This window comes from Lactuca virosa, chromosome 8 (genome assembly GCF_052849685.1).
Source record: "Lactuca virosa cultivar CGN04683 chromosome 8, Lactuca_virosa_CGN04683_v6, whole genome shotgun sequence".
NCBI classification, from domain to species: Eukaryota; Viridiplantae; Streptophyta; class Magnoliopsida; order Asterales; family Asteraceae; genus Lactuca; species Lactuca virosa.
Genome location: NC_136433.1, coordinates 42,302,476 through 42,320,165, shown reverse-complemented (window position 1 = coordinate 42,320,165; position 17,690 = coordinate 42,302,476). Strand labels below are relative to the sequence as shown.

Genomic DNA, 17,690 nt, shown 5'->3' with positions numbered 1-17,690 from the left:
GTTACGATAATATATCGTAATTGTTAAAAAAAATTCATGCTTCAAACAAATTAATTTACAAATATTTCATTAAATATGAGGTTTACAAACGATAACATAAACCATAGAGACTGCTTACATATAACCAACTAGGTTGATTTTTTTCAACGTTTTTATTTCTTCGATCTATACTAGTAGTCTTTGTTGCTACAATCCACCTGGATATATGTCATTTTGCTTAAAATTGTCGTTTTGGTCCAAAAAAGTTGGACTATCATAAAGGTCAAAACTTTTCATTTTGTTGTTTGTTTGGTTCAATCTATTTTGATTTTTTTTTTCAAAATGACGGATTTGCTTATGTTAATATGATTTTCTCTTTTTCGTTGTTTGTTTTTCTGATTTTTAGATTTAAAAAATAATAATATATAAATAAAATAAAAATATATATATCTCTCTCCCTACTATTTCTCCTTCATTCTTCATTTGTTCTTTATGTCATTTTTTGGGATTTTTTGAAATATTTTTGTCCACTTATCATTTTCTTGTGTTTTTTTTCTTAAATTTAAAATCCACATTTTAGTGAGTGCCTATTAAATTTCATAATATGTTTATTTCTTTTTTTTTTCAAATCTTTTAGAATTAAATCTTAAATCACTATATCACACATCATTTTTTTTTAAATATCAATATTTTTTATTAATATATATTAAATTACTCATTTTATTTAGTATATATTCTTTGTATTTACATAAAAGTATTACTTTAAAATATAGTTAATATTTACAATTTTATATTAAACTTTTATTTTAATAAATACATATATTACACAAGAGGTCACAACAAGCCACATAACAAAACTTCAAAATTAAAATTAAATGGTATACTATAAATTCTGTATAATCCGTTCAAAAATATCCCACGTACCAATTGCCATCCGTCACGGCCACTAGCAACCGCAAGTCCGCAACCGCAACCTCCACCAACACCTCCGATCACCGGCAGACTAATTTACAAGTATGCTTCAACAGAACACTATCAAATTAACAAAAGAATATATTACAAGGAAGATAGATGTGACTTTAGTTCATAGGTGTTTGTTGAACTGCTTTCTTCCATATCTTATTGGGCCAAAACCTAACAAACCAGACTCCGGTGAGCTCGTCGACATTCTCATTATCCTCCAACGACCTCCCCATTGTTTCCCTAGTAAAGAAATAAGTAACAAAAAACCCTAAAACACAAACCACACCCATCGCTGTTAAAGCTTTCGACACATCAACCCCATGTCGTGGATCACGAGAAGCCCATAAGAACCCGATCGTTCCAATTATCGCCCCCACTTTTCCAACCGCACCGGAAATCCCATGACAAGTTGCACGAAACCTCGCCGGAAAAAGCTCCGCCGGGACTATGAATGTGGTGGTGTTCGGCCCCAAATTGGAAAAAAAGAACGTAAATCCGTAAAGTATCATGAACCCGAAATTCGCATTCGATCCCCAATTGCCCCTGTTGATTTTCGCGGTTGTAAACAAGCTTACAGCCATGAAAAAGAACCCGGTCGCCTGAATCTTGACTCTTCCGACGCGATCAATCAGGTAAACTGTCACGAAATAACCAGGGATCGTTGCAGAGGCTGCAATGATTGCTTGGAATTTTGCAACCTGCAATGCATCTTCGTATAGATTCATGTGGATCTTTGGAGTCATGTGATGTTTAAATGCGTGATATTGGAATAGATTGAGACTGTAGAAGACGATGTCAGGAGAAACCAGTTTGTGGATGCTGCCATGAGATCACGGCCATGTCGCCGGAGAAATTCTTTTGAAAAGAAGCCATACGTGTTTGAGGAAGATACACGGTTGATTGGGGTGCTGATCATCTCGACATCTTCTTGGATTTGACTCAGTGATACTTTTAACACTTTCTCCATATCTTTCGCTGCTTGCAATGTGTTTTTCTCGACCAAAGCTGTAAATCTGAGAAAATAGGTGAGTTATTCGTCACTAAAGAAAATAAATTCGTCACTATTTCCTAATTACTGCGACGAATATATTAATAGGGACACTAAATGTATTTAAGAATATTGATGTTAATATTGCATTTGTGAGTTAGAAATATAAAGGAAAGTTGATAGTCTTTCATGTTAGAATGTTAGAATGTCACGCATTTACTTTCTTACAAAATCGAAAAACAAAACAAGGAAATCTTTGTATCCCATATTTTTCGACTTAACAAGTGGAGAATACAATCATAGTATATTTTTTTCTTTCCTTATCTGTCTAAAATAAAAACTCAAGAACAGAATAAGTACCGAGCGGTTTCCGGCATCTTCATTCGCCAATAATAAGTCATCAACGCTGGAATTCCACCGACCATGAGAATTAGCCGCCATGCCAAGTCCGATTCCGGCGGTACCGGGGCATTCTTTTCGGATTCCGGGAGTTCAAATGGAGCTATCAATTTATCGGCCGAAACTCTAAAAATGGAGCAAACCATCATGGTAACAAGCGAACTAAACAGTATCCCGAACCCTTGCATAGAAAAAACTCCGGCAATAAACGCCCCACGAGTGACATAATTGTAGCAGATAACGGGTAATCCCCTCCAATCCCAACACCAAGCAGAAACCGAAACTGACAAACACCAATGGAGTCAATGTCGAGAGTGAAAACCCACATCCGATGGACCCCACAACCATCAATATGAGTGCAACACCGTACACTTGGCGCCGCCCGACACAGTCACCGAGCTGCCCGATCACCGCCCCCATTAAAGCTACACCGAACATGGTTGATGCGATGATTCCAGGGACTTCGAACAAGTGCTTCTCTTCCAGTTTTTCATTGAATTTAGGGTAATATATCCTTCCAATCAGTCTCATGATCGGAGGGATACAAAACAAGTCGTAACTATCGGTAAAAAGACCCATTCCGGCGATTATGATCGCTTTAAAATGGTAATATTGTGTTTTTGCACTATCGAGTGCGGATAAAACTTTCAAAGCCATTGTGGGATTGAATTTTTTGATTTGAACACTAGACTTTATAAGAACATAAGTTATTACGTAATAAAATTGACATCAATAGTAAAATATCGCGATGGAAATTGCTAAGGAGTTTCGTGGACATGGAAATTCTTAGCATATTCTAGTAACATTTTCGAAGAAGTTATTTATTTGTTGTCATATAATAAATAGATAGATGGCTACATCTTATGAATTGACTCTCCTGACCAAATCTTCAACGCCGTTTGCTAAACTGATCGAAGACTAATTAAAGGAGCATTGAACATATATATGTATGGTCTTATGTAATTATTTATTATCTTTAATTTTTTCAATATAATAGAGAACATTTGATATGTTGGTTAAAATAAACAATTAAGATCATCGTATTTTTTATTTTAGTGCAGATAGACGCTTAATATTATATTAATTAATTCTAAATGAAACCATATAAGATAAAGAATATCCAATTTTGTTGCATGCAAGACCGACAATCCTTATTTATAAAAGTATAACATTGTAGTTTAGTATATAACGATGTCTTCGTGAAACTAAGATTGTTCAAATGATGTATGCACTTTGATTGTCGAAGAGAAGCCAATTAAGTAGATGACAACGTGACTATGTGAGTGAAAGGCAAACCAATGAATCAAGAAACGTTTTATATATCATATAATATTTATTTAAAAGTGTGTATATGTAATATTTATTTGAAAATGTATGTGTAATATTTTTACAAAGTATAATATTTATTTAAAAGTCTATATGTGTAATATTTATATAAATACATGTATAATATTTATTTATAAATATGTTATAAATATCATTTTATTTATTTAATATTATTGTAATAAAAAAATAGATTATATATATATATATATATATATATATATATATATATATATAATATCATTTTATTTATTTAATATTATTGTAATAAAAAAATAGATTATATATATATATATATATATATATATTGTAATAAATACATGTATAATATTTATTGTAATATATATATATATATATATATATATATTGTAATAAATATATATATATTTATTTATAAATATTAACATCAATATTATTGTAATAAAATATGTTACAATAAATATTATACATGTATTTATTACAATATATATATATATATATATATATATATATATATATATATATATATATATATATATATATATATATATATATATATATATATATATATATACAGAGAGAGAGAGAGAGAGAGAGAGAAATGATCAAATGAGAACACCTAAAAGGTTGAGAACGTGATAACACTTCTGGACCAATCATTTTACAGGGGTATATTAGTAACTGCGTATTTAATTTAAATTATAACAAATCTTAATCTCCTAAATTTTAGCAATATTAATTACAGTTACTTAAAATAATAGATTAACTGGTTTTTATTACAGTTTTTTATTAATATATGACAAAAATATTTTTTATCAATTTTTTGTTAATATTGTAGTTAATGATTAATAACCATGTATTCATACATTAACACACATTTTTCTTCATAAATATAAAATGCTATAGTTTTTAATGAATACAATCATAATAGTAATTGAATAAAATAGAATATAAAATTAAAAAAATCAATATATTTGTAATTGTAAATGAATAAGAACAGTTTTAAAATAAATCTCATATAGTTGTAATCACAAATGAATACAATACATAGTATAAATACCTATTTTATACATTTAATCATGAATGAATAACTCAAAACATAAAAGAAATTACAATATGATAATTAGCTATTCAGAATACAAGAATACAAAATTGAACATCAAGTTACATTTTCTTCAAAACTAGTGTGTTGGTGAAATTAGTGCTTTTCTCTTCTCTTCAAAACTAGTGTGTTGGTGAAATTAGTGCTTTTCTCTTCTGTAGAGCATCCAAAACCTTCAACAAATATTATAATCATTAATAAAATGTTATAATTATTAATGATTGGAACTCAAAACTTACATCAAGCTACCATTTCTTCAAAAATTGTCTGTTGGTGAAATTGATGCTTTTCTCTTCTGCAGAGCATCCAAAACCTACAACAAATGTTATAATCATAAATGAAATGTTATAATCATTAATGATTGAAACTCAAAGCTTACCTCTTAATCTCTATATCTAAAAAGCATAGTTCCAATCATGAACAATTAACAAAATGAAATTTTATCTTTTATAGTGCATCCATAACTTATTTACCCAATACGAGTAAACCCTAATAAAAATTACCAGTCCCGAAATTGAGTTCGACCATAAAATTGATTTCGACTCAAAATTGTACATCTTGCTAAACTCGAAATCAACAAATACATAGACTATGTATGAAATCAGCAAAGAACAGATTTTACATAACTATGAAATCATTTTCAGACAAGAAATTAACAAAGACATCGTATTAACAAAGACATCGCAATCAAACAATGGCAAAGGAATCGAAACTTACCTCAGTCGTCGTTGCCTTGTTGCGCCGGAGTGGATGTGAGGTTGTGCATGAGTCATCGGAGCTTCATATTCGGGGATTGACTTTGATTCGCACTGAAATTATTGACTCAGAGCGAACCATCTCACAGTCGATGTTTCAATTGTACTCTGAATCGGGGTTCTTGTCGGCTAAAAATCGGAATGAGACGTTGATCGCCTGACATTCGAAACTGTGTGCTTGGAACTAAGGTCTGCTCGGAGTTAATTGCATTTTGGATTCAAAGCTCATGTTGTGTTTCACGAGTAGTTTTGAGTCGATCGAAATGAGTTGTGTTCGTTTATTATGGAAAATTAGGGAAGAAGACTACCGATTTACACACGGCGATGTCTGATGATGATCGAGTTGAAGGAGGTCGCTTCTGTTTCATCAATTTAAAGCTCTACGAGATTCGTCAAAACATAGAGAGACAGAGAGTAATTATAAGAGTTTACAAAATTAGGGTAATGCTTATTTACCTTAATAGCCTTTATAATTTTATTTAATTTAAAAATTAAAATTAAATGTATTAATAATTAGAAAAATAACAATTAATTATAGCCACACATCTTAAATATTAGATGGTCCAGATCTGTTCTCGCGTTCTCAACCTTTTAGGTGTTCTCATTTGATCCTACTCCTATATATATATATATATATATATATATATATATATATATATATATATATATATATATATATATATATATATATATATATATATATATATATATGGAAAAGTGAATATACATTACAGCCCAACCTAAGCTTAGGTACTAAACCTCGTTAAAATATGTCGTTTTACTATATAAAGATTGCGGTTAGAGGACTCACGATTAACACTTGAAGATGTAGATTCAAGATCGACATAATAGTTTTGATAAGAAACAAGAATATTGATTATCTTCAACCTTCGTGACAATTAAAAAAAGTAATGTTCACTATGGTAAAGTAATAAACGATAATGAATGAAAGAAAATACGGATGGTAAAACGATAATGGAGGAAAGAAATGTTATCGGTGATGATATATTTAACAAGTGAAAACCAAATTGGGTATATTTGCTATGTTAAAACAACATATTTTAGAGATTTAGTATCTAAGTTTAAGTGAGACTGTAATGTATATGCCGTATATATATATATATATATATATATATATATATATATATATATATATATATATATATATATATATATATATATATATATATATATATATATATATATAGTGGCGAGGCTATGTGTAAGGAAGGTGGACTCACCTAATTTTTTTAATCTATTTAAAATTTCTATAAAAGTTTTTTAGGGTCCTACCTTAAAAAATATTTAGGACCTACCTTACCAATAAAAATCTTTGAATATATATAGAAATTAATGAACTATGTGGTTTTCAAATCTAGACTCGTTAGTATATATATATATATATATATATATATATATATAGAAAATGATTGGTCTATTCATTTAAGATTAAAATGAAAGTAAATCAAAAAATGATTGGTCTATAATGCCCAAAATATGCCCAAAGTGATCTATTCATTTAAGATTGAAATGAAAGTAAATAAAAAAAAATGGGTTTGGTTTATCATTTGAATTTGAGTAGAATTATTTTCATTTATGTATTAATTTGTTATATATATATATATATATATATATATATATATATATATATATATATATATATATATATATATATATATATATATATATATATATATATGCTAAAAACTAATTAGTAGAAAGTATGTATTTGACAATATATATAAGTTGCAAATGAAAATATACTTAAAAATATATTTTTTTAGTGTAAAAATTAAGTAAAAAATAAAATAAGGTTGAAGATAAAACATTATTTACTCCATTTTTAAGAAGAAAATGAAAATAAATTGAAGATGGTCTTACAGTCAATCACACTTGATGACATCAATAGTCGATTGTAGTAAAGATGCACATAGTGCCCGGACTCGCTTTGGGGTGAGCATGATACCGGTCAACGGACCACATGTGTAGCCCCATAGGCTTCCATCGTGCATGTTTCTAGGGTTGTGTCCGGGCTTCACCTAGGTTTTTTTGGGCATGTCCATGTTTTAACCAAAGCATACCTATAGGGTTGTATAGCGGCTTTCAAAACTTTAACTTTTTTTTTTTTTTACTTTTAATTATTATTAAATATATGGAGATTTGTTACTTATAAAAAATGTTTAGATCTTATTAGGTTATGTTTGACGTACTAGCTGAAAAGCTAGTTGTTTGCTGAAAAACTAGTTGATAGCTGAAAAGCTAGCTGTTAAATAAAAAGTTAGCTGATAGCTGAAAAGCTAGCTAATAAAAAATAACGTTTGGTAAAACTAGCTGAAAAGCTAGCTGAAATATATAAAATTACATAAAAGGACATGTAAGAGTATGTGTTTCTACAATTAATTAAAGTGTGTATTTGGAAAATTTTAAAAAAGCTCGTAAAAAGCTAGTCTAATTAGTTTTTCAAAAAGCTAGCTTATAAGCTACTTTTTGGCTTACCAAACACGACAACATAAAAAAGCTCGAAAAATAAGCTAGCTTATCAGCTAGCTGTGGCGCGCCAAACACAGCCTTAGTGTTTATTAGTGGAAAAGATTGTTGCATAAGATTAGTACACAAACAAACACTACTAATAAGGTTCTTTTGGTTATGTCATTCTTAAATCTAACATCATAATTTATTTTTTCTCGGTTAATTTATGATTGTTTTCCATTTACATCCTACATACATTTGCTAAAAAAATTTGTTGACGGCTAGCCTTATATGCGACGTTTTTTTTTGTCTAGATTATCTTTCTCTTCTTGTCTTTATTTTTTGCTAGCACATACTCTCCTTTTGCTCGAAGTCGAACGACAGACTCCCTAAAATGTCAACTTTATTTCTCTAGCCGATACAGTCTGCTTCACCACACTAGGCATCGTATAGTTAGGGGTGGAGCTTCAACATTTGATTTGGAGGGGCCAAAAATATAATATTGATATGGGCATATCTAGTTATAAAATCCATGCATTATCTTAATATTTTATGTTGATTTTATCTCATTTAATGAACAAAAGGTACTTAATTAGCTTAATATTTCAATTTCAACAATAAAAGACATGCTCGGGTGAAAAAGGAAGAGGATTGAGTGATTGGAAGCTTGGAGATTGAAGATTGAAGAAAGAAGGATGTTGTTGGACAGCTTGACCCCTCGTCAGTGTTTTGGCCATATCTCATGAACCGTAACTCAGATTGACGAGATTCAAAATGTTATGAAAACTAGACACAATTTCGGACGACTTTCGTGTTTTGAGAAAACGTTGATTCCAAAAGAAACTCGACGAGTTTTTAGCACAAACTCGACGAGTTTGTTAGAATGTTCCAGATTCGAAGATGCCTTGTCGTACACGCTGTATACGCGGATTATCGAAAAAACTCGACGAGTTTGTGGTGAAAAGTCGTCGAGTTGGCCCTGTTTTCAGAATTTATATATAGAAACACTTCTCATTCGAACCCTAACTTTTTGCTGGAGGCTAGCTGCGACTTTTGAAGACCAGAAGGGTTCTTGGAGCTGCTATTTTTCGAGATTGCAACATAAGAGACAATTTAGAAGAGAATCAAAGACAAATAATCATTCTTCTTTTCTTAATCTTTGTTTTGAACCATGTTTGAATCATTAGATTTTGATTTTAGATTATTACTTGTAGATATGAGCTAAAAGTTTTTTACTTCTGTTTGGATGAGATAATCTTATGAACATGGTTTGATTGAGTGGTTGGATTAATATTAATTTGGTTATTCATCTTGTTAAGCTTGTTAAAGATCCTCATGTATTGATGATAAATGTTTTATGTTATTAAGTAAGTTATTGAGTTGCATGAACATCTTCTTGATTACTTGATTCATATAGTTTTGTGACTACAAGATTGTATGCCTAGGAATAGTGAACATGAAACTAGGGTTAACTAGAAAATATGTAAATCAATGTGTGAGCATGTGTGATGAACAACCACATATGAGTTGATTGAATTGAACAAATTTGATTAGCTATTATTACAAGTCTTACTTGATATGAACTGAACACTAGGAAACTTGTTAGTTTAATCAACTGGCCACTGTTTGAATTAACTTATCTACTAAAGGATTGGTAATAGTGAACAAGAACCCAATCACATTAGGAATCGGTAACCATTGACATATTGATCCATTGCACTTGCCACGAAATCAACCATAAGAATAAGTGAATCGAATCTGAACAGAAGTCTCTTTTATCATTGAATCTAGTTGTCTTTTCTTGTTCTTCTTAGTTGTTAATTGTCTTTGTTTAAGTGTTAATTGATTGTTTAAGTTTCTAATCTTGCAAAACTAGAGAAACCCCCTACGTTTATTAATTGTTTTAATTAGATAATATTAGCATTTATTTTAATTGTTTACCGTTCCCTGTGTTCGATACCCTACTTACCTGAACTAAACTGCTAATCGATAGGTACACTGCCTTTCGTGTGTTTGTCTTTGTGTTTAAGTTAGTAGGATTAAAACTAGTTCGTTTCACACACATCAAATATGTATAAAAATTGGTAAGCAGGGGGGGTGCAACCAAAATGTTATAGTTTTGGGTCTAATATGTATAAATTAAAATATAGGTGCCACTTCTAACCAAAAAATCAGGGGGGGGGGGGGGTCGCAGCCCTCCCTCGCCCTAATAAAGCTCCGTCCATACGTATAGGGTCAGAGGTGATCATTAGATGTTGAAGGACGTTTAATATAGATCTTTCGGTTTTAAAGTTCTGTCCGTGCAGTTTTCGGTTTTTCCCTAGAGGTGATCATCGTATAGGGTCAGAGGTGATCATTGGATGTGGTAGTATTGTATAAACAGGAAAATTGTGTTTAAGATGGATTATGGTTTAGTAGTCATGTCTAGTTACAAACTAAGACTTGAAAGGAATGCTTTGTTCAATTAAGTAGAATTTTGGATAGTTTTATGCCATGAGTGTGTGTTAGATTAGAGGGGAGAGTAAAACTCTGTTCTATGACATTGTTGTGTGTCAGGGTAAAGGTTATGTACCAAAGTACTATACTGGTATTCCTCTTTTTTTTGGACAACCATAAATGGTGGGTCTATATCAGGCAACCAGTTAGGTATGTATGGTCATCTACTAGAGTAAGATGACAACACGTGATTGATCTAGAAAGTCTCGTGAATTACATTGTTAATGTGAATTTAAAACCCACAGACATATTTTATAACATAACGGGTGTCCATCAGGTTAGATCTTAAGGATCAATATGTGAGAATCGATAGGACGAGGTAGATTGTCTTATGGATACCTATGTTAAATGATATATTGTTGGTAACAGTTGGTTTTGTAGGTTTATTAATTATGGATTATTGGTATCATAATAAGATTATGGGATTGAAAACCTTATGTGTCTCACCAGGTTTTCCTAAACCTGACTCACTCAAACTATATGCATCATAGGTAGCGTTAAGACTGTTGGAACTAAATAGGATGCCAAGTAACTAATGAGACAAGTCTACAATAGTGTTCAGAACCGTTAGGTCTTTATGCTGTAACTTATGTATTGTATTGATTATGACATCCTTAGGGATTTGTATTTAGAAATAACATCTTTACTCACAATATTTTAATAAAACAAGACAGTTTCTGCAAAATGTTTTATTATACTGAGATTTTCCGCAAACAAATATAATATGGTTTTGAAAGCATAAAGAAAAGTTTTTATTCAGTTCTGAAAAATAGGGGATGTCACATTAAAGATATACCACAATTTGTAAACACAATGGACATCATCGAAGAAGCACGTAGGAAAAGAGCAAAAATAAAAGAACGAGTCCAAATGACTAATAATAGGTTCAGCCTAATTGAGACCTACATGAAATTGTTTGAAAATCATATAGACAATGCTAGTTTGAACCAAATGCAATCTCGATTATCCTTGAAATCTACTCTAATTTTAAATATTGTAATGTCAGTTCAAACTTAATTATGTAAAATAAGTGGTAGCGTTATCTAAAATGGTAATACTTTTCATTAACATTAGTTAAATAGTCGTTACAAAAGCTATTTAATACTTATATTGGTTTCCATAAATTAAGAAATTATAGGGGATATATATTTTGGCGCAGTCGATAAAATCTCATCAACATCTATATGCAGATTATTTGTCATTGTCCATATTGGTTATGAACGACACTTCCCTACCCTCTCCGAGAGCTTCCTTCAACTTCATCAGGAACCATGTACAAGACTCGACATTATTTGGCATGTCGATACCAAATGCTATATGCAGATTCTGGTTTTTTCCGTCCATAGAAACCGCTATGAATATTGTCTTTAGGTAGTCCCCTTTTAGATGGACACTACCTATCAGGGCCGGCCTAAGCCCAGGGCAGTAAACTAATACAGGGCATCAGATTGTAAGAAGTTGTTATGGGTATTATGTCATTTAGGCCAAACCTCTTATCCATAAAACAGTTCAGTCCATGAGTCCAACTAAAATAGCTACAACCTTCAGCCTATCCCAAACAACAAACATCATCTTCATCCCTGTACAATACAAGTGCTTAATTGAAAAGGGTAAAATAGTCCACACAAACTTTACTCTTCGCATTTCACAACAATAGCTTCAAAGATGCCATCTGATCTAAAATTAGGATAAAACAGCCTGGGGTCCACAGGTCCAGGTAGACTAAAAGACAAAGAAAACTGTCCAGGTGGCGATTGCTGTTGAAATTTCATTTCAAAAACCCGCGAATGTCTCGTTACGGTTTTCCCACCTGTTGATGTTTCTCCTCTCACATGAACCATCCCGCCCCGTTCAATCTCACAGCTAAATTGACCTGCGAGATCAAAATAGTAAACTTTATATGTAAATCTCACATAAAGTTTACCTGTATCGGGCTTCTGCAAAAACTGAAGCCCGATACAATTAGTTGTATCACGCTTCAGAATTCTGAAGCGTGATACAAATAGCTGTATCACGCTTCAGAACGTGATACAGCTATTGATATTATGATGTAAAAGGAATAAGAAAATAAACCAGGATCTTTCTTGACACCAGGTAGTGCAACTTGAAAAAAATACGCGCTTTTGTTTACACCGATATCCACTGTTCCTAAAGGTGGTCCGATTTCGCCTTTTTTAGCAGTTCCAGATAAAACTATCGATGCATTTGAACTTTGTTCTTCAAGTTTAGGAATTGATATAAGTGGCATCACAAAAGGTCCTTCAATTCGATGCTTTTTGTTTGAAATTTCTTCCATTAAAGATGATGAATTCCCATTTTCGGTTGAATCTTTTGCTGCTATTGTTTCTTCAAACTTCTTCATAACCATTGTTTGAAATGATGATAAGAATTGTTTATTCGGTTTGCATTGAATACGGATGATTTGTGTCCTTTTGTGAGGTACCCATGTCATGAAATGGTAATAAATTTTGGTTACTATCATATTTAATGAAAATTAACACAAGAAGATAGAGTGTACATATGAATCTTGGACCATGAAATTAAGATTACAATATCCTAAAAGATTTTAGCAAATAAATTATCATGATACAATCTTCCAAGTTCTTATCTATCAGAATCAGTAATTGATGCATCATCTAATGTGGTCAAATTACTTAACTATCATTGTTGTTTGCCAAATTAGTGGTACATTTGTTTTTTTAGGTGATTAATACCTCTAGAAAGCACAAAATCAGACAAAATTTAGTATTTATGCAACCTATAATCTAAAAATAAATATTAGCTTACAAGAAAATAATTTGATACCCTTCAATGAAAGATAACCCATAAGTTGATACACAGAAGTTCATAACACAATCACATAAGAACTTTTCTTCATAAATGTTGTCTTCATAAATCATTAGTATTATTGTGAACAACAATATAACGCTCATACTCAAGTAGTCAAGTGGGTTCCTTTTAACTTCAAGAGTGATATAAATTCTTAAAACTTGAAGAAAATCTAGTTGCATTAGTTTCGTCATAGATACTAAAAAGAAAAGTGTTGGTAAATTTGTGGCAGAAGTCACAAAACCCTTAGCGATTTTTGATAGTAAAACTTCTAGGTTTTGATTTTAGAAGTCTATCTCTAAGGGTTTTGTGACTTCTGCCACAAATTTACCAACACTTTTCTTTTTAGTATCTATGACGAAACTAATGCAACTAGATTTTCTTCAAGTTTTAAGAATTTATATCACTCTTGAAGTTAAAAGGAACCCACTTGACTACTTGAGTATGAGCGTTATATTGTTGTTCACAATAATACTAATGATTTATGAAAGCAACATTTATGAAGAAAAGTTCTTATGTGATTGTGTTATGAACTTCTGTGTATCAACTTATGGGTTATCTTTCATTGAAGGGTATCAAATTATTTTCTTGTAAGCTAATATTTATTTTTAGATTATAGGTTGCATAAATACTAAATTTTGTCTGATTTTGTGCTTTCTAAAGGTATTAATCACCTAAAAAAACAAATGTACCGCTAATTTGGCAAACAACAATGATAGTTAAGTAATTTGACCACATTAAATGATGCATCAATTACTGATTCTTGATAGATATGAACTTGGAAGATTGTATCATGATAATTTATTTGCTAAAATCTTTTAGGATATTGTACACTTTGCACCCTGCAAAAAGGCTGTAAATACTAAATAGCAACACCCAAAGAAAATTGCATCAGCACTATGAATTTGTCAACAGTACTTACCTGTTATTCAGAGATCAAGTGTAAGCCATCATATGCAAAACATTTCACCAAAATACCCTTTTTCAGCCATACTTCAAGCAATAAATATAATCAACATTGATTTTGGGTGAACTTCGAGTGAAAATTAACTCAATGTTTAAGGTGGGGTGAACTTCGAGTGAAAATTAACTCAATGTTTAAGGTGATTTACAATGATGCAATGATGTAGACACTTTGATACGAAAAACTCGATGTTTATGTCAACAGAATACGTAATGAAAACCAAAGGGACATACTCACATGTATCTGGCCAGTTACGTTTGTGAGGCTGCAAGCCCGAAATTTACAGAATAGATCAACAAAGGTCACAATGAAAATCCTACCTGAGGCTGAGAGGGATGCGGCGGCGAGAAGAATGATCTGCGGCGAGCCGGAAACTAGGTTGCTACACCGGCGACGACGAGCTAGCTGATAGCACCGGCAGTTGATGTTATTTACAAGGGATCGAAGGAATGAAGAAGGAGACGGGAGCGTGGCTGTGGCTGTGGCCTTTAGGGGGGAACTGGAAAGTAAATTAGGTCAAGATGTTTCCGCTTTCCAAAGCTTTGCGAATTTGATTTCTTTTGATCCGGCAACAATCCACACACAGACACACTTATCGTTTGAAAAAAAGCCCAGCCCAATATTCTCTATTTAATTTTTGTTCAGATTTGGCCCAATCTTTTCTATTACTTACGTAGGAAACTGGTGTTGTTAGAGCTATACATTGGTTTCGGACTACTTCTAGGTCGGTCTTGAAACGCTCTGTTCTTTTTGAGGTTGCTCTCAGAACGGTCCAGTCTTTTTTAGGAGTGATCCCGATCGGTCTTTTTCTTATCCAATCTTTTTCGGATCGGTCTTTTTTCGGACCGATCTCGATATTTTCAGTCCGGTCTCGTGGTCATTTTGTCCGCCTTTTTCTGTTCGATTTACGTGTTTTCTTTTGGTTCAGATTCGGTATTTTTTGATTTTTTTGTTTTGGTTTCTTTAATTTCTTGTTTATGATATAATGCAATCCCATAACATATGATTATGGATGTAGTGGCAGAGCTATATATATATATATATATATATATATATATATATATATATATATATATATATATATATATATATATAGACACAGAGAGAGAGAGTTAGGTTCATATATAAACTCTAAATATTGTGTGAATGTATGATCAATTTTAAACCAATCATTTAATAATTTTAATATATATTATTTAGTAAAATGATAACTATTAAATTCAATAATTAAGGAAACTTGACAATTATCATTAAGTTGGAATTCCAATATATTAGGCCCGGATAAAATCCATACATATTTTATCATCATCATCGATCTTCATATTTTTCTCATTCATATTCATTGATCTTTGTTTACTCCTTTGTAGTGTATTTTTCCTTCGACGGTGAATATCTTTCAGGCGATTTAAAAAAGCCTAACATTTTAAACAAGGTAAGATTTTTGTTTTTTTTTTCATTACATGTTATATTGTTTAGGTTATCTTCCAATTATAATCCCAAGAAACACATTCAATCGTAATTTTTTTTCCATGATACAGCAAGAATCATGTTCTTAAAGAATTTATAAATAGTTTAAAATGTTCATTTTGCTAAAATATCCATTTATACAAAAAGACTTATGGATTATGTTTTTCAAGTTTATTTGTTTTTTATTGCTAACTCATTTTGTTTTCCATAATAATTTTTTTTAGAGTACATGTAAACTTATTCTTGAATTTTGATTGGTATTATGTTTAGATTTTTGTTTATTTAATTGAATTTTGATTGGTATTATGTTTTTGTTTAATATGATGATAAAATTATATCAATATAGTATATGAATAGTGACAAAGATTTATATCAATATGTGTATATGAATAGTGACAAACATGAGAAATTTGATTTGCAGATTTAGTTTATTGGTTGATGATGATATACATTTTCATATTCTTTAAGAATAAAAGACTAAGAGAAACATATGATAAGAGTAGTCGTTCAGAATGAAAAACTGGAACCAACATATTCTTTAAGAATGAAAGGCTGGTAAAAAAGTGTATTGATGGTTAAGAACGTTTCAGGTAGTGTTGGTCGTCCTAAGATAAAAGGAGGTGATAAAAACAATGAATGATGGAGAATAATGTAGAATTTTGTATGTCATATTGGCCTTTAGACAAACAAATTTTTAAAAAATATAGTATATATCATTATTTTTGTATATTGTTCAAGATTGTTATATATTATATAAAGAATATAATATATGTTACAAACAGATTCTTAAACAAACATATTATAGAAGGTTATGTATATTCATCAAAATGTTATGTACATTTATCACCAATGTCTTATGACAATATTAAAATTAACTATTCTCTTTATCAAACATCAAGTTTAAACAAAAATAATTGATTCTTAACTATTCTTATGATATATAACAAGATTTAATTTTAAAAAATGATTCTTAACCATGAATATTATATTCGTCAAGAATAGATTAGATTATATTCTCATAGTCTTAAAGATTCAAGGCGTAAGTAATTTTCAATATGTTATTATCTAATATATGATGTGTATTCTTCAAGAATCTTACTTCACAAAAAAATCTTATTTAAGAACGAAAAGAATAAAAAAAATATATATTAAACGAACTCATGCGTATTCTTTAAGAATGAAAAAATCAAATTACACGTACATATGTATTCATTAAGAATGAAAGAAGCAAATTACATGTTCATACATGTTTAAATTAAGACGTGTTCTAAAAAAAATATGATTTAATTTAAATGCATTGAATAAAATATTAAATTTGATTTGATTTTTATTAATTAATTTACTTAATATCCTAAAATTTAGATAATTTTAATTTTCTCTCTCTTTATAAAATATAATAAATGTCCTTATAATTAATAATAGTAATTATATAATATATGCTAGTCCATGTTAATAGTGTATACCCTAAAATCATATCATTTCATTCTTTTAATCTAATGGCTATAAGTTGGTCATACATTCACACAATATTTATAATTCACATTTGATACTAACCCTATATATATATATATATATATATATATATATATATATATATATATATATATATATATATATATATATATATATATTTCAACAAGTTGTCTTATTATATCCTCAGCTAAAATGATTGTAGCATGTTTTTAATGTATGGAATAGGATAACTATATAAAATATTTTTTTTTGTTTCTACAACAAGTGTAGAGAGAATAAGTTGCGGAATAAAATGGATGATCAAGTTTTAAACGATTGTTTAGTCATTTCTATTGAGAACGATATGTTTCTACAAGTTCTTGATGATGATACCATGGATCCATTTCAATACATGACGACTAGATAGATTAATATGTGGTGGCATTAGAAGACAAGCAAACGTCTTAGATGATATTGGTCTTCATAGAAAGTACACCCAAGGTTTTGTTGATTTTGATGGCCTGG

At 30.5% G+C, this 17,690-nt stretch overlaps 1 protein-coding gene, 1 non-coding gene and 1 pseudogene across 3 annotated transcripts; all 3 read right to left on the bottom strand.

Annotated features, from left to right (window-relative positions):
* Window positions 1-818: 818 nt before the first annotated feature.
* LOC145128510 (putative inorganic phosphate transporter 1-9) lies at window positions 819-3,004 on the bottom strand (annotated as a pseudogene). Its single transcript, XR_013716949.1, has 2 exons — window positions 2,291-3,004; window positions 819-1,955 (listed from the first exon to the last, which is right to left on the bottom strand). The product of XR_013716949.1 is annotated as a putative inorganic phosphate transporter 1-9 (transcript).
* An 8,957-nt stretch (window positions 3,005-11,961) lies between these two features.
* On the bottom strand, window positions 11,962-14,789 carry LOC145132568 (increased DNA methylation 3-like). The gene is made up of 3 exons (XM_079067408.1): window positions 14,567-14,789; window positions 12,527-12,882; window positions 11,962-12,326 (listed from the first exon to the last, which is right to left on the bottom strand). Exons 2-3 carry the CDS (start codon window positions 12,819-12,821, stop codon window positions 12,085-12,087), a joined length of 537 nt encoding a protein of 178 aa, XP_078923534.1. The 5' UTR covers window positions 12,822-12,882; window positions 14,567-14,789; the 3' UTR covers window positions 11,962-12,084.
* Window positions 14,170-14,231, bottom strand: LOC145135143 (small nucleolar RNA snoR101). The gene has a single exon (XR_013719622.1). It is a non-coding gene; the product is annotated as a small nucleolar RNA snoR101 (small nucleolar RNA).
* Window positions 14,790-17,690: the final 2,901 nt, after the last annotated feature.

What these genes read in the sequence shown, in the direction of transcription:
- LOC145132568 (XM_079067408.1), bottom strand. Translation starts at nt 12,821, where the DNA reads ATGGTTATGAAGAAGTTTGAAGAAACAATAGCAGCAAAAGATTCAACC. An exon ending in TGGTGTCAAGAAAGATCCTG is followed by an intron (nt 12,327 to 12,526) that starts GTTTATTTTCTT and finishes TTGATCTCGCAG; the next exon opens with GTCAATTTAGCTGTGAGATT.